At 40.3% G+C, this 25812-nt stretch overlaps 1 protein-coding gene across 1 annotated transcript; it reads right to left on the bottom strand.

Annotated features, from left to right (window-relative positions):
- Positions 1–1137: 1137 nt before the first annotated feature.
- lpcat1 (lysophosphatidylcholine acyltransferase 1) lies at positions 1138–24188 on the bottom strand. Its single transcript, XM_037093668.1, has 14 exons — positions 23893–24188; positions 16110–16249; positions 15561–15775; positions 14092–14204; positions 13812–13872; positions 10471–10529; positions 8717–8751; positions 8233–8287; positions 7085–7167; positions 6828–6953; positions 5709–5862; positions 4438–4536; positions 4222–4363; positions 1138–3091 (listed from the first exon to the last, which is right to left on the bottom strand). The coding sequence occupies exons 1-14, from the start codon at positions 23977–23979 to the stop codon at positions 2961–2963; spliced, it is 1500 nt and encodes a 499-aa protein (XP_036949563.1). The 5' UTR covers positions 23980–24188; the 3' UTR covers positions 1138–2960.
- Between the last annotated feature and the right edge of the window lie 1624 nt (positions 24189–25812).

The following is a 25812-nucleotide window of genomic DNA, read 5'->3' as shown; positions in this document are numbered from 1 at the left end:
GCCAGTGCAGCCTCCACAAACTGGCTCAGAGAAAAGCAAACAAGCTAATTTCTAGGCATCAGGTATCAAGAGGCTCATCCATTTGGCCTGTACAACAAAAATAAACAGTTAGCTGAGCTGGATCTTTGACCCCGCAAAGTACAGTAACCACAAGGGGAAGTACTCTGATGTTTCCTCAACTACAGTCACTGGGATTAGATCCAGGTTTGTGTTTACTGTAGGGGGGATTTTGCTTGGCCAGAATGACGGCTGGAGATGGATCCCCAACTACTGTGAACAGATTCCAGGCCTCCTATGTGGTGGGCTGCGGGCTGCAGCTGCCGACTTTTATGGCAGATTCCTTTGAGGCAGAGTATCTGAGAGAGACTGCAGAGAGGCACTGCTCAATGAGCAATTTATATGTTCTCAACAAAGCTTCTTCTTTAGACCCTGAAGGCAGGTCTTAATTGTTAGACGTGATATCTCCACTCCCCCTCTCCCTCTCCTCTTTCTTTGACTGTTTTCTTCTCCCTCCTCCCACCCGCCCTCCCTCCAGCTATTAGGAATTGGATTTGGAGCAGAACGATCCATTTAGTCTCTCTCCTCCATCTCTATCCCTCTCTCTCTGCTTCCACACCTCCTCTGTAGGTTTCTCTCATCAAAGCCCAGGCTTAATCTGTCTATTTTTACCTGAAGGAATGAAAGGAAGGGATGAGGTAATGCTTTTCCTGTCCATCAGGTGGGCAGCGGTGCATGGGCTCTCTGGGGTGTATAGCTTAGTGAGCTAGCACCACCATGTGGACTCAGAAAAGAGGAACCATTGTGAGAGCAATAACAAGAGAGGTGAAGCCTGAAATTTAAGATTACCAAGTGTTGAAATGGAAAACACAAAGAACTGGAACATAGAAAGTGTGACAGAATCTACAGCTGAGTAAGTATGTTAGGCTATACACATCATTTTAAAAAGAAGGGCTTCATGAAACTAAAGGACCACTGACTAGCTTTAAGGAACTGCATCAAGTCAGTTTGTGAGAGTCAAAGATTCAAAACACCCTGGGGTTAAAGTGTGAAAGCAGAGCTCCCCCTAGTGGACGAAGACAGTGGTGAAAATAACACAAAACTGGCTTCAGTTTATTTGTGAAATAAAAACAAGGAGCCTGCAGGTTTCTGCATTTATTAAGAAATTGAACATGACAGGAACATGCAGTCAAAAGGTACAAAATGTGTCAGTCCAGCGTAAAACATCGGAGGTCCATTTAAACCAGTGAAGAAATGCAACAGGCTTAGGAAACTGAAGATCCAGCATGTGTACTATCTGTCACAGGTTTAAAGGATGGATTTGCTGTGACAAAAATGCTTAACAATCCCCCTTGTAAATGTTTTTTTTTTATTGAAAAACCCAATGGTTTTAAAAAAAAATTTTCCTTGAATATGCAGAAAAACTTTTTTTTTTCCCAAGTCGGGGCTTTAAAAAGTAACAAAAAAAACCATCTTATTTCTCTTGATATTTCTTAACGGGGCACTATGTTGTTTGGAAGAATACAATTCAAACTCAGAACTTTAACATTTACAATATCAATGAGGAAAATGACACAAACTTTTATTTTCTAGAATAATTAATTTTTTCCATGTCTGAATAAACAAGCTGTTCTCAGAGGAAAATTAGTTCCCAGTACACTGTCTGAGGCAAGAAAGGTGGCAGGGTCCGCCACATATAAACAAAGTAAAACAGTGTAAGATAGTGTTGTCCTTTAAGGTCAGTTTGTTTATTCAGTCATGAAAACAAAGATAGTTTGTTTATTTAGGTTGTTCAGACCTAAATAAAAAATCAATGAAGATGTTTCTCTGCTGATTAAAACTTGTTCCCCAAAACTGTATAGTGCACCTTTAATAAATATATAAATAAACCCATAACTCATTGGTATTCAAAAAATAACCAAAACATGTATATGAATTAAAAATCTTTTTGGTTTGTATATTCATGGCAGTGACACAGCTGCTTCAAGTCACAAATAATTTCTCTGGCAGATCTTTGTTGTTTTGTGCATTTATCCAGTTTTGGATTTTATTGCACAGTTTGGTGCCACAACATCCCAGCATGATTTACATGCATTTACATTTGATCCTTTTCACCTGAAGGGCAGTTCCACCAATTTTTCACATTAAAGTGTGTTTATGACTGTGAAAAAAGCAGAAAGCCTTTTGTGGCTCCACAGGGAGCTGCATGTCATCTGAAAAATTGTCAATGATGTCATTCGGTGGCTACGTTGCATCGTGGGTAATGTAGGCACAAGGTTTTGAGAAACAGTCCACCAGTATAGCACTGCACTCCTGTAACACTGCTTGACTTATTAGACAGTTTAAAAACATACATTTACATACAGCTTCATCCTGTGCCACAAAAAGCTTATAATTTTTTTTTCTTCATAAAAGCAGTAGTAGTAGTAGTATTCCCCCAAGACACTATAATGTGTAAAATGGTGGAGTTCCCCTTTAAGTTTCTATGCACACTACGTAAATGGGAAGCAGCATGTCAGGGCAGTGTGCTAGTGTTCATATGCCTGAGACCAACATCAGCACTAACCTTCAACACAAAGTCAAAAAAAGGTTTAAAACTCCCCATCGCTTATCAGCCAATATCTTAAATATCTGTACTTCATACATAAGAAAATAAATTTAAAATAAATAATATATGTGCAGAGGAGAAAAAAAAACATTTTTCTTAATATCACAATGGGGATGAAAAAAAAAATAAGAGAAGGCAACAAAAAAAAAAGTTCAGAAGAGAGCTGAGAAAAGTGATGGAGTAGATATTCTGACTCTGTCAGCTGTGCTGCACTGATCCATCCTTACAGATCCTAACTACTCCTTCTACTCCTCTTTGTTAAAGGCACAGAGGTGGTGGGCAAGTTGCAGCATGTGGAGATGCTATTACATCAGATAGAGAAGCTTAATAAAGTTGTTGGGTATAAGTCCATTCGTCAGTCATCTTTGTTGTTCTGGCCGTTGCAGCTCTTCTTTTGGCCGCAGCAGAACTTGCGCGGGTGGTTTTTAAAATCTATGTATTTTTCGATGAAGTATGGATGATGCTCTAAGAAATGATGAAATTCGTCTGGAAAAAGGGGCAAAACAAAGAAAATGGTGTTAAATGCTAGTAGTTTATAATTAATTAAGTTCAACCTGAATTGTGGACACATGTAACATGCAAGTCCTTCCCGAACAAGTTCACATGCTGTTGATTGATACTGATATCATTCATAACATATTATTTACATCCTTTTTTAGTAGAAATCCTCGCTGCAGCTGCTAACCTAAAAGTGTTAGGACGCAACCAATCTGAAGTCGGCCGCATCGAGGGTGTAAACAACATCTTTTCATATCAATTTGTTCAATTCAATGTCAATTTTTTCTCATTTCTGACATTTTAAAACAAGTCCCTGTCTACTTCCACACCGTTTTGCTGTGAAGCTCCAGAAATGTTTTTTGGTCTACAACACTTCATCCAACATGATAGAAAAACTTTGCATTAACTGCAACCCTTTACATTGAACAGATGTATTAACATTAGATGGATAATGTAATCACACTTCCAAGAGTAAAGGGCATCATTTTTGTTCTTTTATGTGTTAAGTAACTGGTTTGCCAGAGCTGTAGGGAAGAGCATTCAAAGCGGAGCCTTTGTTGCTGTAAGCATGTCGACAGTGTTTGTGTGAAACTGTAAATACTAATATCTTTTTTTTTTTAAATTGGTAAAGAGGGCACAAATGTATACTTCAATGTGAAGTAGTGTTAAAACGTTTTTTATTAACAGTGTTAATATTTTTTTCACTTTGATCCGTCAGTATAATTCCTCTGATGATTACAAAGAAGATTAACAGCTTCCATTCGTGTGTGTACTTCATTGTACATTATGTCCAGATGGGAAATCTGCTGGATTATTTTATGTTTAAAAGGAGAAACTGTTTGAAAAACAAAGAGTGTACAGAAAAGCATTGACAGTTTCTAGAAAAGGCAGATGGTGGATGTAAAGGACCCTGGAAAATCACGGCAGACGGTACTTGTCCTCTTCAGTGAAGCCAAGAAGAAATCAAATGTGACGGTGACAGCACGGAGGAAGCAGGGACGCACGCGCTGATAGATGCTGTCAATCATCTCCACAATGCTCTCATATGTACAATGGTCTCACATCATTTTGCACTGTAGTTGAAAAGTGCTTAATGACAGACAAACACTGGGTCTTACCGTATGTCATCGTTTCTTGGTCATCATTGTCAAGCGATAAAAACAAGCCTGATAGTTCCACCTCCTTCACTCCCAACATTATTTCCAAGATGGTGGCAAGATCCTCCTCTCGGGCCTCCCCATTATCCTCGTTCTCATACATCTGCAGAACAACACATATACTTAGTACAATGACTTCAATCCCGTTTCCACAGTTACAGCAGTAAATGCACTCACCTTGAAGGCCAATTTGAGGGTTTTCATGGACTCTGATGGTCGATGGACGGTAGACAGAGCAATAACATAGTGTCTGACGTCTATTTGTTCGTCTTCATTCTAGGAACAAAATCATCTTAGTGAGTAGAAGCACCAAAGAAACAAATGTGTTTCGGATACGACAGTGTCACCTGAGATGATCCTCTCAGATAAGTCACAATCCGGTAAATTCAAACTAAGCATACAAAGAATGTCCACAGGGGGGAGCTGATCAGCAAATGTCAAGAGCAGATCAACAAAAGAAATACTAGTGATTTTAGGCCACTGGGTATTTTGAATCAGGGGCACAGGGTCCTTACTCTGACGCCCTTTTAAAAAAGGAGTTAAAGACAACAACATCTGAAACCTCAGCCTGTTCATCACACAAATGACCAAAAACCATGAGGTAGGAAGGTCACAGACCCATCAAGGATGTAAGAGAATCAAAGTTCTCAGATCTAAGTGGGATTTCTATTAAGTGGAAACAGAAGGTCTTTGATACCACCAGCTCAAATATTCTATTTTTATTATCTCTATTATCTTCTCCTCACATAATGACCATGCCACTGTGAACTTTTTATGCAAGAAAAAACAAAAGATGCTCACAGTTGCTGGTAATGAACTCACTTACTTGACACATTTAATTTACCTGCTAACTATTCCAGTGTAACTCTCCAAGGTTTAAACTCAGCCTTTGACATGTCAACTGTATTCATTATTTTTTATATAAATCACACTTATTAAATTGGGGTGTTCGAAGGTGGCATAAAAATGTTTTTTTTTTCCTGAGCCATGCAATGTGGACAAGAGCCACACATGTTGTCACTGGAGTGGCCGTTGTGTTTCAAGTTCAGAAGAAGACAACACAATTCTGACTTGCAATAAGTGCACACAAGTGTTCGGAGAGGAGTGAAAAGTCTATGAATTTATAGCTATGAAGAATAAATCATCTATCTTTGCACGCGACATATTAGCCTTTTTACCCTAAGGGATGAATAAACTTCAGGTGAATATTTTCAAAATACAAAAAGGTGTAATTGTTATCGGTATCGGTTGTGAGAAGCAGGTTATTATCAGTTATCGGCTGAAAGAATCCACAACAACTTCCAATCAATGGGTTCATCTGAGGAGCATGCAAATGTATTTTAAATCTGTACTTTCAAACTGCTCCATGTGTTTTCCTATACTAGTTAGCAATGTCTGTTATTACATGTAATGCCTGAAAAAACTCTATTGAATGTGTGTGTGTTTACCTTGTCAAAGAGGTTGTGGACTTGTGTCAGCGTGTCTGTAACTGGCAGGCTGAGAAACTGGGCAAAGTCCTCCAAACTCAGCCGCTCTCCCTGCTGCTTTCTGGCTCTTCTGGCCTGCTCCTCCAGCACCTCCTCTGTAGTGCCCGCTCTCAGCCTGTTGATGAACAGTGCACCAGTGAAAATACAAACAATGTTGGTAATAGTGTTCACCAAATGGATGACATACACTCATACATTTTTAGATTTTATATTTTAAAAATGTACAAATCAGTGTTTTTTTCTACTTTAATTTAATTGCATCAAGATGTTGTCTTCATTAAGACTCTGTAGATTCTTCTTCTGATTTGTTGTCAAAATGTATCAGAAAAAGCTTCTTTAAAATAAAATTAATTAACAGGCCAACTGTTTTTGCATTTTCAATTGTATTTCCAAGAATACATGGGAACTAATAATGCTAAAAATTGTCACATTAAAAAACAATACATGCTGGAAATGTGGTGACCAGATAGCTGTGTCAATACGTTTTCACACACATGATGAAGAGAGTCGATCAAAGGATGGCGGTCTTTGGCTGTGCATACTAATCACCACATACTTAGACCTTTTATTTTAATGAGATAACTGCTCCCAAAATGAAGCCAATTAGCAAAGGAAGAGGAAAAAAATATTTCTTTTGGGCATCCTTATATTTAAATGCTCAATTGAATTAATGACATGCTGATGTTTTATAAACACTTAATAAAATGCCTGTAGGATTACCCTTTTATATCAGTCATATCTTCTCTAATTAACCAACTAATCACATGATATGCTTACAGATATCTGATGATCTTACTTGAATGTATCACCTGGTTACAAACCTGTTTGCAGAAAACTGTTGCATCTTTAAAAACATTCAGTCTTGGCAGAACACTTTTACTATAAAACACCTAATCTGCCTTAATTTGATTAATGATTAATCAACTGAATCATTCTGAAGGATGATCTATCCTCCTGTGTGTGTTTCCGCCAAGCAACCAACAGGTGGCAGTGTTTGTTCACCTTCAGTGCCCCAAAAGTCCCGGCTCACGCCCACAGCCCACCCCGTCCAACCAGCCGATCCAGTCTCCCTCTACTCACCCCAGGCGGCGCACCAGCAGGTTGAACTCTAGCAGGCTGCTGGAGTCATATATGGCCAGTGGGCCCTTTGACAGGCTGATCTCACGGTCATCAAACGACAAGTCCGTTAGTGGCAACTCCAGCGCCCTATCAGGACGGAGGGACAGGTTTATGAAGATCTTTACCTATGTCTCTGTGTTATGGAAATCCAAAACAAGCATGTGTAGGCAATCTGACACTGATCAAAGACACTTGTGCAAACACTTAGACACACTCACTTGGCCATGAGCTTTCTGACGTTATTGGCAAACAGGGCAGGGTTTTGCTTCTCTTCGTCCGATGGAGTGTAAATAGGCAAATACTAACGAAACAGAGAGTGTCAATTTAATCCTGTCATGAAACAGTGTAGTGGCTCACTATACAATAAATCATAGAATTACAGGAGGGAATGCTATGCAGGACTTTCCTAAAAACAACAAAGTAGACTCAGTCATCATTTATCATCCACTATAAGTGTGTGGCAGTGTTTGTGTATGCAGAGACCCTGCCCTCTGCATGTACTTTCTTATAATATCCATCACAGAGGTTGTGTTTCCATCTGTAATAGTTTGTTGGTTGGTTTGTTGCCAGGATTACACAAAAACTACTGAAGGGATTTCCACAATACTTGGAAGGAGGATAGGTCTCAACCTAAAATAGACCCCACTAACTTTTGGGACAGATCGAGAAATTCTTTTGTAACCCTCTCTAACAGATAAGACATTTTTCAACATTTTTGTTAATTTCCCTGGGAATGATACAAGGATCATGATGAAAGAAAAAACAGGTGAACATAAGTGTCTGGTATCTATGAGTGAGTACAATCTGATGCAGAACCTAGACCTGAACATTAATTATACAATTACAAATTACACGCCTATTGAGTTTTATATTGGATTAGGCTTGATTGAATTAAAATGGACTGCTGTGCCGTGGCAGTGGAATGAGTGCCATTCTAGTCTTCTTAGTATTAAACTGTTTGGGACATTCCTGGGCTGCCACCTTTGGGTAGTGGTTGTGTAGCCCCTAGCCTACAACAGCACAGAGGTTAGGTTGGGACTTTTGGTTAGCTTAGTTAGTTTGCTGAAGTATTGGCTTATCCATTACAATAAATTAATGTTCCTATAATAGCAGATTGCAGCGACTACATAAACAGCGTAATCACAATAGTGGTTTCAATGACCAAGAAAATGCAGTAGTTATGAATGCCCTAGTACACATTAAGTTCTACTATCAACTACACATCAGGGAGCAGATGGGCCAATTCCAGGGAATACTTTCAGCCTAATTTGTCTATCAATTGTGAGGCAAGACCAAGAATACTGTGTGTAAGTAAGTTGTAACTGTGTAAGTTAAAGTACTGACTTTGGTTCTCTATACCACTCACCTCTATCTCCATGGGGTTATGAGGTTGGCATAGAGTAAGCCATAGGATTTTGAACCTGGAAAATCAAACATAAGTTTTTTTTTTGTCACATTCAATCATACTCATCACAACATAGTGAAACCTGTTGTCTGCATTTAACCCATCTCTGAGGAGCAGTGGGCAGCCACTGTGTGCCACCTGAGGACCAACTCCAAGCACACTGACAGGAAAATTACCCATAAACACATTTTTGATGGTGAAGGAAACAGGATAAAACCCTAAGACAGGAAGAACATGCAAACTATGCACTGGAGATAATGAAGGTTTCCCTGCAGCATCTTGGCATCTTCAATGTTTATTAAAAACAGGTCACTTGTATTTGAACTACATACTTAGCAGAGGGCAGCAGAAGCTGTGTGTGTGTGTGTGTGTGTGTGTGTGTGTGTGTGTGTGTGTGTGTGTGTGTGTGTGTGTGTGTGTGTGTGAGAAACACAGAGACACTCACGCTCCGGGCCCTTGCCACGTCCATGTAACAGTATCCTGTAGAGAGGAAGGAGAAAGAGGAAATGGCTCAGGACTAGCACACAAACGTCTCATGGAGTCAATTTCCTAGAACTTCTCTAACTTCCTGGAACTGCTGTTTCTTATTTTCCTCTGTTGTGTGTGTTTGTGCAATCTGAGGATGTTATTGTTCTTTAATGCTGACTGATTGTTAATGCTGCAATGAATGTATTATATATGTGTTTGTTAATTTGATTGGGACAGCGCAGAGCTTCTCAGCTGTTTTTACAGCTTAATTTACACCTGTAGTTCATGGGCATGAGACAGAGCGAACATCTCTAGAAGATAAAAATCTTTAGAAGACAAAACATATTCACTTCACAACAACAAAAAAGATTAAGAATTAAATTACTAAAACACAACAAAAATAACCAGATTTCACAAGATTGCGCGTTTCAGAGTTTCAAAGTCTCTCTCCGACTAAATGAACAGACGGAAACAGATGGAATGGAAACACTTCTGGTGGTGGTCTGGACAGGAATAAAGAAACTTCGTTAGTGGGGTTTATTCAGGTTTTCTGTGACACACTCAACCGTCCTGCGCTGCCACGTTGGCACTAAAGTCAGCACAGTGACTAAAGTCAGCCCAGAGGGAAACTGTGACAAAAGCTCTCTAGGGAAACAGACAAAAATACTGATGATAAGAAGTGTATAATTCATGAGAGAGCGAGGAGAGGTGCAGAGTGAGAGACATGATACCTGTGTGTGTCTGTATGTGCGTGTGTGTTTGTGTGCCTAAATGAGTGTAAGAGAGAGAGAGATAGATTGAGAGAGAAAGAGGGGGATGAAATATCATCCTACTAGAACATGAAGTCATTCAACACAAGAGGAACACGTACTAGTGTGAGGGAGAGAAACCATTACATCACAGGTGTGTGTCATTTAGTGCAGCTTTGTGTACATGGCGAAGGTGGAAAAAATATTCAGATCCACTACTTACTTCTAATGCCACAATCTGAAAATACTCCACCATAAAAAAGTTCTGCGTTCAAAGTTTTAAATATGTAAAAGCATGTACATGTTCTAAGCAAAATGTGTTCAAGTATAAAAAGTAAAAGTCTATTCATCATGCATTCATCAGAGTTTTAAAATAACATGATGCTCTCACATTTATATTACAGCTGCATTAATGTGTACATTACATTTTACTGCTGTAGATGTTTATGGCTGAGCTCATTTAACTACTTTACATATGATTGAGAAGTTTAATCTGCAGCAATGCATCGTGTTCTATGAGATCATCATATGTTTGTAGCGGTGCTGCCCTTTAGGATCCACATATCTTAAGAGTTAACGCATCAGCCTGTTTCAGGCTTTGTGACAATGCTTTTCCAGCTGACTCAAGGGTTCTGTTTTTCTTTTTTGTTTCATTATTGGTATCATAACTAAAGAAGTAAGAAAAGTTACCCCAACCCATAAAGGAACATTTCATCCTTCCCTGGTTTTCACTGGATGCGAGGGGTAAGAAAATGTTGAAATACGATAAATTACCTGTAACTACATCATCCGATAAATATAGTGGGTAGTACAATATTTGCCCCAGATATGGAGTCGAAGTAGAAAAAAACAGAAAAAGGAAGTAAAATACAAATACTCTGAATTTGTCTTAAGTAGCATATTAGAGTAATTTACCTGCAGGAACATGGTGTATTCGTGTGTGAAGTTAGAACTGAAAACTATTAAAAGAATGCATGTTTACCAGTTCATTTGGGTATCGTAGCACCACAGGCTGCACTGGGAGTCCTGGTATGAAAGCACCTGAGAAACACAAGAGAGGAAGAGGGTGGTGAGATCACACTGGATTTACTATCATATAGTATTAGATTAAAGTAAATTACTACTAGTATGACATTGTTTTGACAATATACTTATCTACAGACATTAAGTGGCCGGAGGTCTGAGTTGTGTACTTGTTTGGATGGGTGACAAGCCCCTAACCTCAGGATAACCTCCAGCCTCGGCAGATAAGCACTCTATGGAGGTTCTTTAATGTCCTGCTGATGACAGACGAGTTGACAGAAGCTACATACAGTATTTATTACTGGACAAAGCCCTATTCAAGCTACTGTCTGAGCTCTGAATAGATGAGGATGGGATAAGAATATTAGCATTGGGAATAAAGCCTTGACCTTAACGGCTTAGTTGTTTTGTTTTTGACCAGTTGGGGGCAGCACGACAAGAGGTCAAGGTGTTTTCTTAACGTGTTACATAACAGTTGCATATTTACAAATCTAGTGGGCACAGAGCAACATTAGCATATCAAGGCTTGTCCAGTATGCACCTTTATTCTCACTCTGTTTTGGTCTCCACAAACTCCTAAAGGAAATATCTGGCCCTTAAACTGCGAAATGCTCCGCAATGTTTACTAGTTGGTTGCTACATCTGTCTGTGGTTTAGTGCTGGAGTGCAGTGTTCCCTTGAATGAAAAATGCACAATATTCAAATTTTGAGAACGTCTGAATAAAAAGGAAAGTAAGGCATTTATAAAAAAACAGGGGGAAGCTGGTTTCACTATAGCACTTTAACACAACACCTACAGTATGCAGGTGGTGAACATGGGAATTCAGAGCAGCTGTACTGTTGCATCACCAAACATGGCTGACTGGCTGACATCTGATTTAAATAGAACATTCCTGCCCCCGCATTTTGTCTGGCTTCATATAAGACTGAAGGAACGTTAAGGAGCATGAGAGGGACCACTCACTACATCCTGTGAATAAAGTGACTATAGCAAGGGGACACACAGCAGGAGAAGGCTGAACATGAAAGTGATGGCTCTATTAAAAAGGCCTTTTGAAGACTGGAGGGATCTTCAGAGCGCGTCACACACAGGTGGCACCATGCACGCTAAAAACACACAGACACACACGCACACACACTGCTGCTCTGCTGCGCTCGGAGCCAGTGAAGAGACATAACGAGAGGAGACACATCCAGAGAGGACTGGTGCCACACAACAGACAGATCAAGCTGGACAAACACACACACACACACACACACACACACACACACACACACACACACACACACACACACACACACACACACACTCAAACAAAGCAGGACAGAGTGTGACCAACATGGCTTACTGGGAATGACAGAATTACAGACTGGAAGAAAGGGGATTTGACAGAGCAAGCACCGAACAATGGTTGACAGCATAACACACACACACACACGCACTAAAACACACACCACTGGGACATGAGCAGAAAAACAAGCCCAAAAAAGATTGGGTGCAACAGTTATGTGTCCTGGTGAGGTGTCCCCGAGCAAGACACTGAACACAAACCTGCTGGGCCAACGAGAAATTAATTTGCTCAGACATCTACACCTGGAGCTGGCAGCCATGCAGTCAACTTCATGCATAAATAATCATTCACAAGTCCAGGCACACTAAATGAAATGAATACTGAACAAAGTGATCACACGCAATCTCTCTGTTCGCACACAGACAAACCACTGGCTGGAAAGAACCAAGAAGCACAGCTAAATACTGAGCTGAGCTGTGGTTTGGAAAATGATGTTACTGCGTCACCTCTGGAGAATACTGACCCTTATTTGGACTTGAGGTAGCTCCCAATTTGTGTTACATACTAAAAGGTTTAACCACTGGACAAAAAAAAGATGTTGGAAATGATGTGTAGGTTGATCAGGACTAAAGGTTGCAGTAGGGTGCCTAACTTTTTAATTCAGGTGCAACCATTAATACATTTTAATATAACTCCCTTGCACATCATGTAAATGATTGCACACAGGAAAAAAGGTGCAAATACATATTCTTCTTCATTTAAAGTTCACAGAACAAGAACTTGAGATGCTTAAAAAATGAAGCTCTAAATCAGAAACACAATGGAGAAATGTTTAGTTGCACTTTTTGGGTGAATGTGCGACCAAAAAGTTCACACCCTGGAGCTCTTCTATGACTGGTTTCTCTCTGACAACATTTAAATGACACAGTGTATTTCTCATTCACTAAAATCTGTGATAAAATAACATTGAACACGAATGGTGACACCGGCAGATGAGCCATATTATTAGTGTCAATCCCATTATGTCGATGTGATAAACAATCTGTGGAGGTTTTGCTATAGCGTTATAGTGTGTGGACATGAGGGGTAACATTCCTTTTTTGTGCAGCTGTTTGAAGCATTTGAAAATTAAAATCTCTCAACTTTTCAGAATGCCGCTGCTGTTGCCCCTTTTTTTTTTGTCCTGGCCAAGGTGATAACATTCACCTTATTTTTGTTTCCTATGGATCATGTCATGCACCCACATCCCCCTTGGTTTGCAGTCCCAATGTCAAACAAAAAGCAAAGGTATGGTAATCCACAGAGAGGCAGTCTCGGTCATACAGCGGTGGTTGTCAAGATATTGTTGTCATAGAGACACACAGCGTTTTTTCTCCAAGTGCACAAGCGCATCATCTCAGCGTTCCAGAGTGCACAGACAGTGCTTTTCTACCAGTAAACAACGCTATGTGGATAAGGGCCCTAATGGCTCTTTTCCATAAACATGTGCTCGCTTGGCTTCACACGGTCTGACATGGCACATCAGCCCAGAACAACAGGAAATTAAATCTCCATTACAGCAGAGTTCCCTTTTGAAGTGCTGTCTTTAATTTAACATTAAAACCAGCAACCTCTAGCACAATTTACAATTGTAATGTGCGAGGGATGTTGATAGTCAGCTACCTATTACTATCATTATGGATTTTCAACAATTTGTTGGTCTGATTTTGCCTGGCATCCACCAATTAATGAAGGAAAAACAAAGACGTGATGATGAAATGGATCTGGAAGAGTAAAAAGAAGCTACAATTTGTCCCTGAATATTGATGAAGCCCCTTTTGATGTCACTGCAGCTCACCTTGGCACGCTTGAACTGATAACAGAAACGCAAATGGATGCAACATGGTTTGACTCCAATGGAGAAGCCCTATAGGTGTCTGCAACCACATTAGCGGCAGAGGTTTTTGTTAAATGCTACCTTCCACCTGGTTTCATGATGCCTACGGCAGAAAAGGAGCTGTTCACATACCAGCCTTGAATAAGATGAGACCCGACCTGTTGGTGCACGTTCCCTCCGGGAATATCATGATCTGCAAAAAACAAACAATCATTAAGCTGTACTTACAATCACAGATGCATAGGACCGTTCCTCATGGTTTTAAATTGGCCTTACTCTGTGTGAGCTGTGTGTGACTCATTGTATTTCTGCTATCAACTTTCCATTCCCTTGCAGTGTGAGCACAGTTTAAATCCCTGTTTCTCTGAGTGTGCGTATAATATAGGTTCATGTGCATTCTCATGTATGTTACCTGAGGCCACTCCCCCTCAGACCGGGCTCTCCGCTTGATCTCCTCCACTGTTTTTCTTCTGGAGTGCTGATCCGACCGAAACACAAACACTGGCCTGATGTAGCTGATCAGAGCTGGGAGGACAATGGTGAAGTGACAGATTTTGGATGTGGGCCAGAAGGAGAGAGCAAACAAAAATGTGGATAACATTCAGAATATTTCAACTAGAAGAAATGCTAATTAAGTGAGAGCATTAGTTTAGGAATTAGGAATCATGTTGGGATAATTAAGTCACACATTTAGACATTTGAATATATCACCAGACCTAACCTGTCACAATGAAACTACTTCTCAAATCACAACTTTTCAGACCTCAACATCAGATCACCATTTCCACTAATGTTTTTTTATTTTATTTTTTCATGATTCTCACAAAAATACACCCATATATTACTTTAAAGATCAGATTAGTTTGTAAAAGTTGTTATGCCCAACTCCCTGACAACACTGGCCAGATTCTACGATAGTTGTCCTGTGATGTTGATATCATTTTTAGTGATTCTGTATTTAGTTAAATTCGGTATTTAATTACAGTCTAAGTAAGTTTAATATTGGCATAAAATATCAAATGCATGTCTTAGCTATTGCTCAGCTGTGGCAAGGAGAGGAGGAGAGTGATGTCAGGTGCAGATCCAGACCGTCTAGAGGAGTAAGTTCCTGGAGTCATACCATATTCTGCTCTGATCCGGGTCCACTTACTGACAGAAGGACAGCTCAGAGATTACTTTTTAACTTTTGGGAATAAAAAGTGGATTTATCCTTCCTCTTTATAATCAACCCGACTGCAGCAGTGATGCACAGAAGTCACCTCCACTGTCATTTGTTAATGTACTGTAATGTTGACTGCTGACTGGAGCTGGACAGGAAATGTACTTTACTACACAAACAAAATGTGACAGAGGGGAGAGGGGAAAAGAAGATACAGAACTGGAATCTCTGGTAGTGCTGAGTTGAGTGAGAGTTGACCTGAATTTAAGCACACACATACACACATCCTTGGTGCATGCAGTTGTTTGATAGCTTACGGCTAAAAGTAATCCGGCTGTTTGGAGCAAATAAACAACACCCTTCCTCACTCGCTGACTCTGTCCCAGATGTTTTAGCAACAGGTGACCAAATGAAACACATCGTTACCTTGAGTAAACTTGTGGATTTCATTGGGCTGGAACAATTGGGACAGTTTAAGTACACAACTCAACAAAATATATAACAAACGTCTAGTCGTTTTAATGCAGAATTCTTTCATATGACATCTTTAAATTCTTTTCATATCTCAGTCTAGTACTTTCTACTCAGTGTTTTGCATTGTGTGCCAGCAGGTTGCCTTAAATTGAATATATGTTTTATGTTATTACGGCACATACTGTCACTGCACTGTAATTTCTATTGTTAATCTGTGGATAATAGAGATAAAAATATATAACACTCACTGCCCCAGACAGGAATGCTCCTGCTTTCCAGTTTGGTGACTATGGAGCACATGGTCATGGTGACTGGGATAGCATCAAAGTAGGAAGAGTGTGGTGCCACGGTGAGGATGGGAACTTCAGAGGGAGCCGCCCGCTCTCCTTTCACCTTGATCCAATGGAAACCTCCGCAAAACCACATGGCTCTCATGATCACTCGCAGACACACGTCTATAAACCTGAATGAGTGCACACACAGACATTTGATGGTGTGTTTAGCTTTTTAAAAAGTTTTGTACGGATATGTGAGGGACCAACCCTGTCACATTCATGTACAGTTTCAAACACCCATCACTTACATTCATGCTATTATTACTACTATGCTACTTTAATCTGATATTTCTCACTTCAAAATAGGTTCACTTAACTCATACAGACATGGTGCATTTGTAAAATTCAATCAGCAGGCATAAATGATTTTCAATTAAACAATTTGTGTTATTCCATATGGCTTGGTAGCACACACACACTTCAACACTTTCCCGTACACACAAATATCCCTCCCAAACACACCTCCTCCACCATGACTGTGGCTCCATGACAAACTCGGAACGTCCCAGCGAGGCTGCAAAGGCAAAGGGCCATGCCAGCAGCATGAGGAAGGACACGAGCAGCAGCCGCACAGGAAACACTGTGACAGACATCAGTCCAATCTGAGGAGACAGAGATAGGGAGACATGAACAGTCACATTTTTACCATTCTACACGATGCAAACTATTACTCACTGTACAAACATTTGACAGCTCTATGGCATTTTAGCTAGCTGTCAAACCATAATTTAAGTCTTGAACATACTGCACATTCCTATTCAGCAGAATAATATGCCTGCAAGTCCGGCGGGGTCGAGAGGAAGAGAGGCACATTCCATTTGTGCAACAACCATCTGTCAATCACACAAACAGTCGCGCTCTAATTACACTTACTTACTAGTTAGGAACCCCTCCAGTTTACAGGCCAACATGTATTTATGTATCGATACCTACTCGCAAATATCGATTAGACTGATTGGAATCTTGGAATTTGTACCAATAAATGAACAGCAAATTAAAAGATCCATTAAATACACAAAATATCTTGGGTTTCTTATTAATATGAAGCTTTCCTTTAACCTCAATATAAATGCTCTTTATTTAATCGCTTATTTCAAGATTAACAGTTGATGTTCAAAGGAAACATTTATAATAATGCCTGAATGTATCACACATTATTGTATATATCAGTAGTTTATATCTTTAGAGAGTACCCAAAAACCCTGTATCTGTTATTAAAAATTAGTTAAGTATATAAAGAAATTTTCTGGCAAAAAAAATACCAAGTACAGATCATCTGATATGAATTTTTCTGGGCCAATACTGATACTGATGATTATAAACTGAGGAGACTGAAAAAATATAATTTTGACTGACATTTATTTGGAAAAAATCAATTCGAACAACCAGTGATGAAATTAACCCAAGTGCAATTCACCCAACTACTGTTTTTAAGTACATTTTCAGGTACTCTATTTCCATTTCCTGCTACTTATACTTCCTCTCCACAACATATATATTGATAAATTCAGTTAATAGTTGCTTTGCAGGTTTAGATTATTCAGTGTTTATAGGCTATGAACTGTGACGGGTTACCAGTCAGATACTGTTGTGTTCAGGACACTGCGTGAGAGGATAATGCATCAGAGCCACAGTAGCTCTGTGATCATTTGACCAATAATCAGTATAATAATGATGTAAAACAGCCCAGATAATGAGCTAGGGCTAATAATCAGTCTACCCATAATACAAACATATCAGGGGTTTAGTTACTTTCAACCTTGCACAGCAGAGCTCTAGTTGGGAAGTATCTCTGCATGTTCAACTTCAGTGAGAAGTAGCACTGTGGTGACACTGTGATCAGTCTCCTCACCAGGGTGGAGAGCGCAGCAGAAAACACTTCATCAGGAATGTTTAACCTCCAGGCAGTGAGTCCCAACCCATGTGAATAACTGTGCCAGTTTACAATAGTTTATGTAGATCTGTGTTGAAAAGTCAGTTTCAGAACCATCATTGTGAAATGTATGAAAGGCTCTTTGCAGGAATTTTATTTGGTTGATATTTCTTTATTGTATTTGGTGTATTTGAAAATCTTGCTTTTATTTATTGTCTAATTAGCAATTTTTCTGTGTTTCTTTTTGGGTAGCAGCACAAAATTGTCTGTAAATGTAATGAGTGGTCAGGAGCCTCTTGATAAGGATGGAGCATCTCAAATGTATGTAAACATTACAGTTGTTCAGAGATGGAGGGGTTTGCTGACAGTTTGGCATAATCAGACCAGAACTTTTGTTTTTGCATAAACTACCAGTGAGGTTTTACTGTATAAATAGTGAGGCAGGAAATAAGATAAGACAGCTCTGCAACCAGTGTATAAGGCTGAGCTCAGCCTCTGGTCATAGAGTACAGTTTGAGTCTTGTCACTGAAATAAAGTGCACTGAAGCCACAGAGGAGATGAGGAGTCAGCTGACTGACCTGTCATGCTTTTTCTCTTACTGTGTAATGAGAGAGATGTGGAGGGAGAGTGTGTGTGTGTGTGTGTGTGTGTGTGTGTGTGTGTGTGTGTGTGTGTGTGTGTGTGTGTGTGTGTGTGTGTGTGTGCACGCGCGCAAACTAACAAGGTCACAAAGTCACAGCCTCCAGTGTAAATTCACACTGTGTGACATTCTAAGCCCCCTCCTCCCCCTTGTCCGACCTCGGGTCGATCTCTTCATCCCACACTTTCATCGCGCTCCCTCGCCCCCCAGCCCTCTCGTCAACCCCCCAGCCCGCCTTACAGTAATCTCCAATCCCGCAGGAATTCCTCTTCTCAACTATCCATCCATCCATCCAGACATCCACCCATCCATCCGTCAATCCCTCACTCCCCATGTGATGTCTATTTGCCCAGCTACACCTTCATTTATCATGCTGCTCTCCCCTCAACTGTTTTCCTCCTACTTTGCATTCATGTGCCTTTTGTGACCACTCTGGGGAATCATATCTAACCCCCTTCTCTTCCTGTCCCGTCTTCCCCTTCTTTCCTGTGTATTTCTCTCCCTGGAGGAGCCCAGGTGCACACTGCAGGGCTGTATTAATAAATAAACAGTAATGGGGTGATTTATGATGCTCTAACGCCTCTCCCTGCCTCACCACCCCCATGGCTGACGCACAGTGCACTCATCATCAGAGCTTAACGAATCCATCTGGGAGGATCCACTGACATTTTCTCAGGAGGTGGCATGACAATGAGCTGGGGCGGGGTAGTGGTGAGCCATTTCTACTGTTTTATTAGAGTACCATCCTCCACTAATGATTTGAAATTTGCTATGAAAATATGCTTCTGCAGTGCTGGACTCACGCGCACCATCTTGAGTCAATAATTTGTTATTTGTGCAAGGTTGCATATAGATTCTTTTTATTCCATGCAATCTTTGTCATTGTCACATCCTGGTGCCTACATATCCCACAATGCAACTGTACTGCTGATAGTTTGGTTTGAGATTCAGTGGGGCTATACTCAAAGCATGTGCGACATGGCCAGGGTTTTTTAAAAAAAAATTTCATGAGCAGAGTATCACAACAGCTTCGTCAACTTTCTCGGTAACCCAGGTTTTCTTCCTCAAGCTCGGTGCCTGTTTCCCATAAAAAGGGGCCTATAGCATATTCGCTCAACTGAAAATCTATATTCGCTCATAGATAATATCATCAGTTAAAAAGGGACAGCAATTTTTTTTTTGCCTTTTTTAAATTCAACACTGTAGATTGTAAATAACCTGCTTCGGGCCAGGTAAGGTGTGAAGCATTAGTTACAACGGTGATCTATCCAGGTTAAGAGACAGCAACCTTTGTGACATTAAAAACACTAGCTTTAGCATCAACATACTGTACCTCAGTAAACGATTAATCTTGCTTGGTACACACCTCTGGTGCTAGTAGCCACATCGCTTCAGGCAATTTATCAGACTTCATACAGCCCCCCCTGGAGCCACAAACAGCTCTATATTGCTTTTTAAGATATGCAGTAGCACTGCCCTTAATGGATGTGACCTGTTAAAGTACCCCTTTATGGTTTTACTGGTGACAATACAAAAAAGCAGTGAGAAAATCAAGAGAAAGAATACTTCTACCAAGAGTCAGTGAACCTGTTCGCAGATTTGTTTGTCAAGTAGCTAAAGAGCTAAAATAGTTCATATAAAGAGCCAAAGTGTTCATTGACACAAACACTTAACTCACAGCTTTAGATTAATTTTAACATGTTATTTCATTCAACAATTTTTCACCGCCGGTTGATTTTATCTCCATTTTCCAAAGTCTGTTTTTGTTTTTTTGTTTGAGTTTGGGATATTTGTGGTCTCCATTGGTTTCAAATAGTTAAAGACTAATTATAATTTTTCAAGAGGATAAAATCATTTTCATCGGATTTACAGAAGTTAAAGGAGCTCTGTGAAACTTCGTCTTACTTCATGTTGGCGGTCTACAGTTCTAAACTAACGTTAGCTGCCGTTACCCTACGTTAGCGGTTTGCAGAGCGGTGCCACGATGAAGCACTCGGGAACATGCATAAAGTCACATCCATTAGACTGTCGCAAAGGATTCTCAGTCAAATCAACAAACCATCTACGGGCTTTGTATAGGCTATACCTGAAAGAGACAGCTAAGGTCTCATTTTTTACGTCATGTTACCATTCACTCACGTATGGCCAATAAAAGAAGTGATTAATGCATGTATATTGGTGCAAAGTGTTACATAAAGCACCTTGAGGAGCAATAACTTTTTACGCACACAAAGTGCATAAAGGAACAAAGGAGATGTCTTATTGTCTGCTTCTAATGATTATGTATACCAAATAGCAGCAAATGTCTTTTGACCTGAGGGTAACGCTCAGGGACTTACTGGGCCATTCTGCTGTATGTTAAATATTCAGGAGGCTCTGGGAAGCCATGATGGTTCCATTGTCTCCACATACACAAACACACACCCTCTCTGTACGTACATATGGCAACTTTAAAGCTGTTATGGGGCCATTAACGCACTCAGCCCATTCTACAGCTGGGCATTTACACGTATGCCTTCTTAACATGCACACATGCAAGCACACACACAAACACCTTCTGTATGGTTGCATATGTGTATGCATGGCAACATCATTTCACAAAAATGAATACATTTTTAGAAATAATCCTGATTCAAAATACCTGACTGAATTACTTATCTGAAGTATTTTTATTTCAATATACAAGTAACATTATGTAACTTTTTTTATCATATGAAGTCATTTCCAGCCCTGCACTGAGTGACGATTCAATACTTTTCCGTAGCCATGCCAGATAACACCCAGCTCCAGTGTGCACTGTGGCCCAGCACCCGTTTAACTGCTCCATGCACCCTGCCGTGACGGCTAATTGCCCCGAGTTAATTGTTTTCAATGAGTCAAGGGAAGTGTGCTCTGATTTCCTCATGGGATCCCAGGACGCACTCTGCCTGTCGTACTGTTTGTCATGTTGTCAGCGTACAATTGTCGTTTGTGTGTCAGGCAGGAAGAAAGAAAATCAAAGACAAAGGTATTACATTTAGTCATATCTGGAATATGTATGTTATTGAAATTTACAGTACCGTTATACTCTTCTTATTTTAATACATTATTAGGATTGGCTGACACTCTTGAAGAAACCAGAAAGCTGTACCAGTAGATCAGATTTTACCACTACAAATGCATTATTCATATACATAAAGCAATTTTTTCTGCCATTCCTTCAGCATTAATTGTGATATTTATATTTTACAAGGGTCCCAAATCCATCTCTGCACATTGCAGCTCTACATAATGTATATTTTGTATGAAAGCTGTTGAGTTGGCAGCCATGTCTGTATGAAGTTCACTGTCCAGCGATGTGTGACTCAGCTGGAATGAGCGCGACTGTCTGTCGGTCTATTTCACTTGCTGACCTAGTTGGTCTACAGTCCTGCTGATCATGTTTACTGGAAGTCAGGAAAAAAAAAATCCAGCACGACCAAACACGCGGGGGGCGGATGTTCTTAAGCATCAAGCAGCACTTGACAAACCAACAGAGTCAAAAGCAGACACAAACCCACAAACACACATGCCATCCAGTTATATAAATCTAAAGCTTATAAAACATACTGTAGTAAGTACAGTTTTTAATCACAACTCTCTCTCTTATTTTGAAACAATAAAAGATCAGGAGAGCATCAGAAAGAACTCAAGTTTTTGTTTAGGCACAGCTCATGCTTGTTTACAAGGGACTGTGTGCGTGCGAGCAAATTACTCCACACGTGTTTGTGTGGAAGTGGAAAAACACACCTCACTCATCACCACATAACCAGCAGTCAGTGGGAGGTGTGAAGCAGACACACACATGCACACATGGTCCAGTTTACATTAACTGGACTGCTGCTGTCATCTGGCACAGACACACAACTGTTTGCAATCTGCTGCAAACTCAGACATGTCCTAAAGACATTCTTGCAGCAGGAATGGAAAACAAAGTGCAGTTACAGTACTTGGTAAGCCAAACTGAAGTGGTAAGAAGGCTTTCAAAAAAACAAGTCTAAAGGCACGGGTTACTGCTGTTACAAATGGCAGATGGCCAAGGTTTACCACTTTTCTCAGCGGAGCGTAATTGTTGGGATCTGACGGTACCAACATAAAGGCCAATTTCCTGAGCCTTGTGCTTTGTATGTTTAGCCCTGAATGAAAGGCAGGCACCTCTGGGCCCTGGAGCTATGCAGAAACAGAAAAACCTGATGGGGCAGAGCACAGGAAATGTACTTCCTCCTTTTTTCTGACTGTGTGACTTGCTTTCGGAGAAACTTGTTTACATTCAACTTCATTCAAAACCCTCATAAGGGGAAAAAAAAATGTTAGTTTCAGAGCTGCATTAAACTAGATGAAATCACTCATTTATTAGGTTAGATGGGGCACATTAGCAATTTGTGTCCAGGGAAGCCCTTCTGTCAGCAGACCCCACAAATCACTATGAGAAGCTATTGATCCATTGGTTGATTGATGAGGAGGCACTGCCGTCCTCCAGCAATGACAAACCATCGACTTGAACGGTTGATTTAGGATTTAGCCACAGCTGTAGCAGAGTATCTCATCTACCACGTCCATGTCATGTTTAGAGCTTACACCTTGCTCAAACATCCGTATTTATTCAATCACAAGTATCAGCCTGCAGGTCAGCCTTCCCACCTAGAGGAGCCCTGACTGACCTTGACTTTACTCCGCACCATTAGACACTCTTTCTGTGCTATCCTGTAAACTGACCCATGCTAATGAAGACTACCTGAGTGCACGCAAGTGTAAACACTGTGTGCCTGTATGTGTGTGCATGTGTGCAAGCTCAAGTGGAGGAATCAAAGGAAACAGCTGGAAAACAGAGACTGACAGGGGGAGCATGTGGGAGGAAGTCAAGTGCTTGTTATCCTGCTCAGCAGGTCAGTATGACAGGAAAGCAGTACAGTCACGTCAAGACTGAATGTACAGGTTCAAGTTGTTTGGACTGTGTTTTGTGCTTCCTGAAGAGTGCCTGGTTAAAAATCTAATGCAAATGTCTGACATGCAAATCTGGTCAATCAAAATTCAACCGGTGGCTGGCCCCTCCGTGTCAGAACAACCACAATGGAGCATGTGGGACAGCGTGGCAGTTACATGTAACTGATGAACAAAATATGATACGCGTGGGATCCAAAACCGTTCGCTACTCATTTCCCCACCTCAATCTGAGCTCCATGTGAGAGTGCACAGGTGTTGGTCTTATCTGTGTAGATAATACAGACCCCACTGAAGGTTAAACAGGTATTAGATCAAAACTTAAACACTACATTTTACTGTAGGGCTTCTGACAATAACGTCTGAAGTGAGCCTGACTTTAACCATGGATCTGTATGGTTGTTTTGCCCTGACTCTCAACAATAAGGAGTGCAACGCAACACTCTGGGAGGACTGAGGATAGTCCTAATGAAGTTAACTCTGTCACTGACTACAAGCAGGGAAACACAGAGGAACATCATGTCCTGGGTACAAAATAATAACTTAACTTCTCCTACGTTTAGAACACATTTTTAAAAGAAACTTCATACAAGTTTACATATTTTATCACCAGAGAGTAAACTGGCCCCTCAGCTCTGACAAGGTGAGCCAGGTTAACTTGTAACTGGTACGTTCACATTATCAACAATGAGGTAGCTTTAGATAAGAGGGGACGGTGTTCAATATCAATATAACAAAACAGAAGCTGATTTGGTTATCTTCATTATCTTACCTTTATTTTCTCACTCATAGTGAATTTCAGCTTGTGGACGAAGGGGTTTCTACCCACTCTGGAGGGACGACTGTTTGACGACTTCATGGCTAGCGACCTGCCTGACACCTCCGAAAACAAGGACGAGTCGTGTCCAAAAATGTCCCGTAACGTTTATTTGAGTTCGGTGCAGGCCCAGTGTGTCCCACTCAGGTCTCAGCCCAGCCTCCTGTGACTGACCGCAGGCTCCAGAGAGGAGAGACTCATGCTGGGTGTGGAGGAGGGCTCCTTGACAACAAGCTAGGCAGATGGAGCAACCGGACTTCCGGTTAATTGTTTTAAAATAAAGCTCTTGCTCTTGTGGTGGGCATTAGACAAATGTCGTATGTTTTAAACGCGAAAATAAAAAGAAGCGTGCCTCTTCGTACATGTACAGCGCGCTAAATTAACGTTGAGAGCGATTAAAAATCCCACATTTGCTTTACTTTTAAAGATTGCGATGATGTCTCCGAAACATTCTTGTTGTATTCAGGAATATTCACCGCTCACAGAAACTTTTATTTTGAAAGGAACGACCAAATGCGGAAACTTGGTGGCTCACGTACACGCCCGTGTCACATGTTTCCTTTTTTATTGAGGAATTATCTGATAGATTGCAGAAGTCACGAATCTATATCAAATCTTAATTTTCTATGTCAGGTTCTGTATCCATATAGGAAGTGAAACTGTACTTTGAAACTCTGAAAGACACCAGAAAGTCATCAGGAGGAGTATGGTGTACGCTTGTTTTGCTGTGTTTTCGTTCTTGATTGCTTCTCATATTATTTATTATATTTTGATTTAGCAAAAACAGCATGTTAAAAAAAAAAAAAAAACTCTGTTTCCTCGGGATGCTTGATGCCTAAAATCATCCAGTGTCTCATGTTTCCTTTTTTTTAATTGAGGAATAATCTGAAAGATTGCAGAAGTCATGAATTTATATCAAATCTTTATTTTAAATGTTTCGTTCTTTATCCATATAGGAAATGAAACTGTACTTTGAAATACTGAAAGTACTGACACACCAGAAAGTCAATCAGGAGGAGCATGGTGCACCCTTGTTTTGTTGTGTTTTCGTTCTTGTTTGCTTCACACATTATTTATCAAATTTTGATTCAGCAAATAAAAGATGTTTTCAAAAAAAAAAAAAACTCTGTTTCCTCAGGATGCTTGATGCCTAAAATCATCCAGTGTCTCATGTTTCCTTTTTTTTAATTGAGGAATAATCTGAAAGATTGCAGAAGTCATGAATTTATATCAAATCTTTATTTTAAATGTTTAGTTCTTTATCCATATAGGAAATGAAACTGTACTTTGAAATACTGAAAGTACTGACACACCAGAAAGTCAATCAGGAGGAGCATGGTGCACCCTTGTTTTGTTGTGTTTTCGTTCTTGTTTGCTTCACACATTATTTATCAAATTTTGATTCAGCAAATAAAAGATGTTTTCAAAAAAAAAAAAAACTCTGTTTCCTCAGGATGCTTGATGCCTAAAATCATCCAGTTTCATCTAACTGTTGGTCTATGAACAAGTTATGCATGCATGGTCAAGTGAAATATTTACGTCACTCATCCAAGTGACTGTCTCGTACGCTCACATGGCCTGACACACACTGATAACAGAAAGATGTAGATAATAGAACTCTGTGACTGTCACTGGAATGTGTGCATGAGATGTTTGAGGTGATTTTCCTTCTGTGAGATTCAGTACGCATCTGAAGTGGACTTTCCTCCCGTGTTTTGATCCACCCATCAATTTCTTTCTACAGTGCCTTTTATTTGTAGATGACAGCAGCTTCCCATTTGATAAACGGACTTTGTTGTGTTTCAAAGCCGCAACCGGCTGGTCTACATCGTGCCCTGGATCTGACTGGTTTATCAACTCCACAGTCTGCCTCTT

Source organism: Acanthopagrus latus, chromosome 3, assembly GCF_904848185.1.
Source record: "Acanthopagrus latus isolate v.2019 chromosome 3, fAcaLat1.1, whole genome shotgun sequence".
Classification (NCBI taxonomy): Eukaryota; Metazoa; Chordata; class Actinopteri; order Spariformes; family Sparidae; genus Acanthopagrus; species Acanthopagrus latus.
This window is presented reverse-complemented; position numbering and strand designations above follow the sequence as displayed.

Coding starts and splice junctions, on each gene's coding strand:
- lpcat1 (XM_037093668.1), bottom strand. CDS start 23,979: ATGAAGTCGTCAAACAGTCGTCCCTCCAGAGTGGGTAGAAACCCCTTC. Junction 4,537..5,708: donor TCCACAACCTCTTTGACAAG/GTAAACACACAC, acceptor TTTTGTTCCTAG/AATGAAGACGAACAAATAGA. Junction 3,092..4,221: donor CCAAGAAACGATGACATACG/GTAAGACCCAGT, acceptor CCCTTTTTCCAG/ACGAATTTCATCATTTCTTA.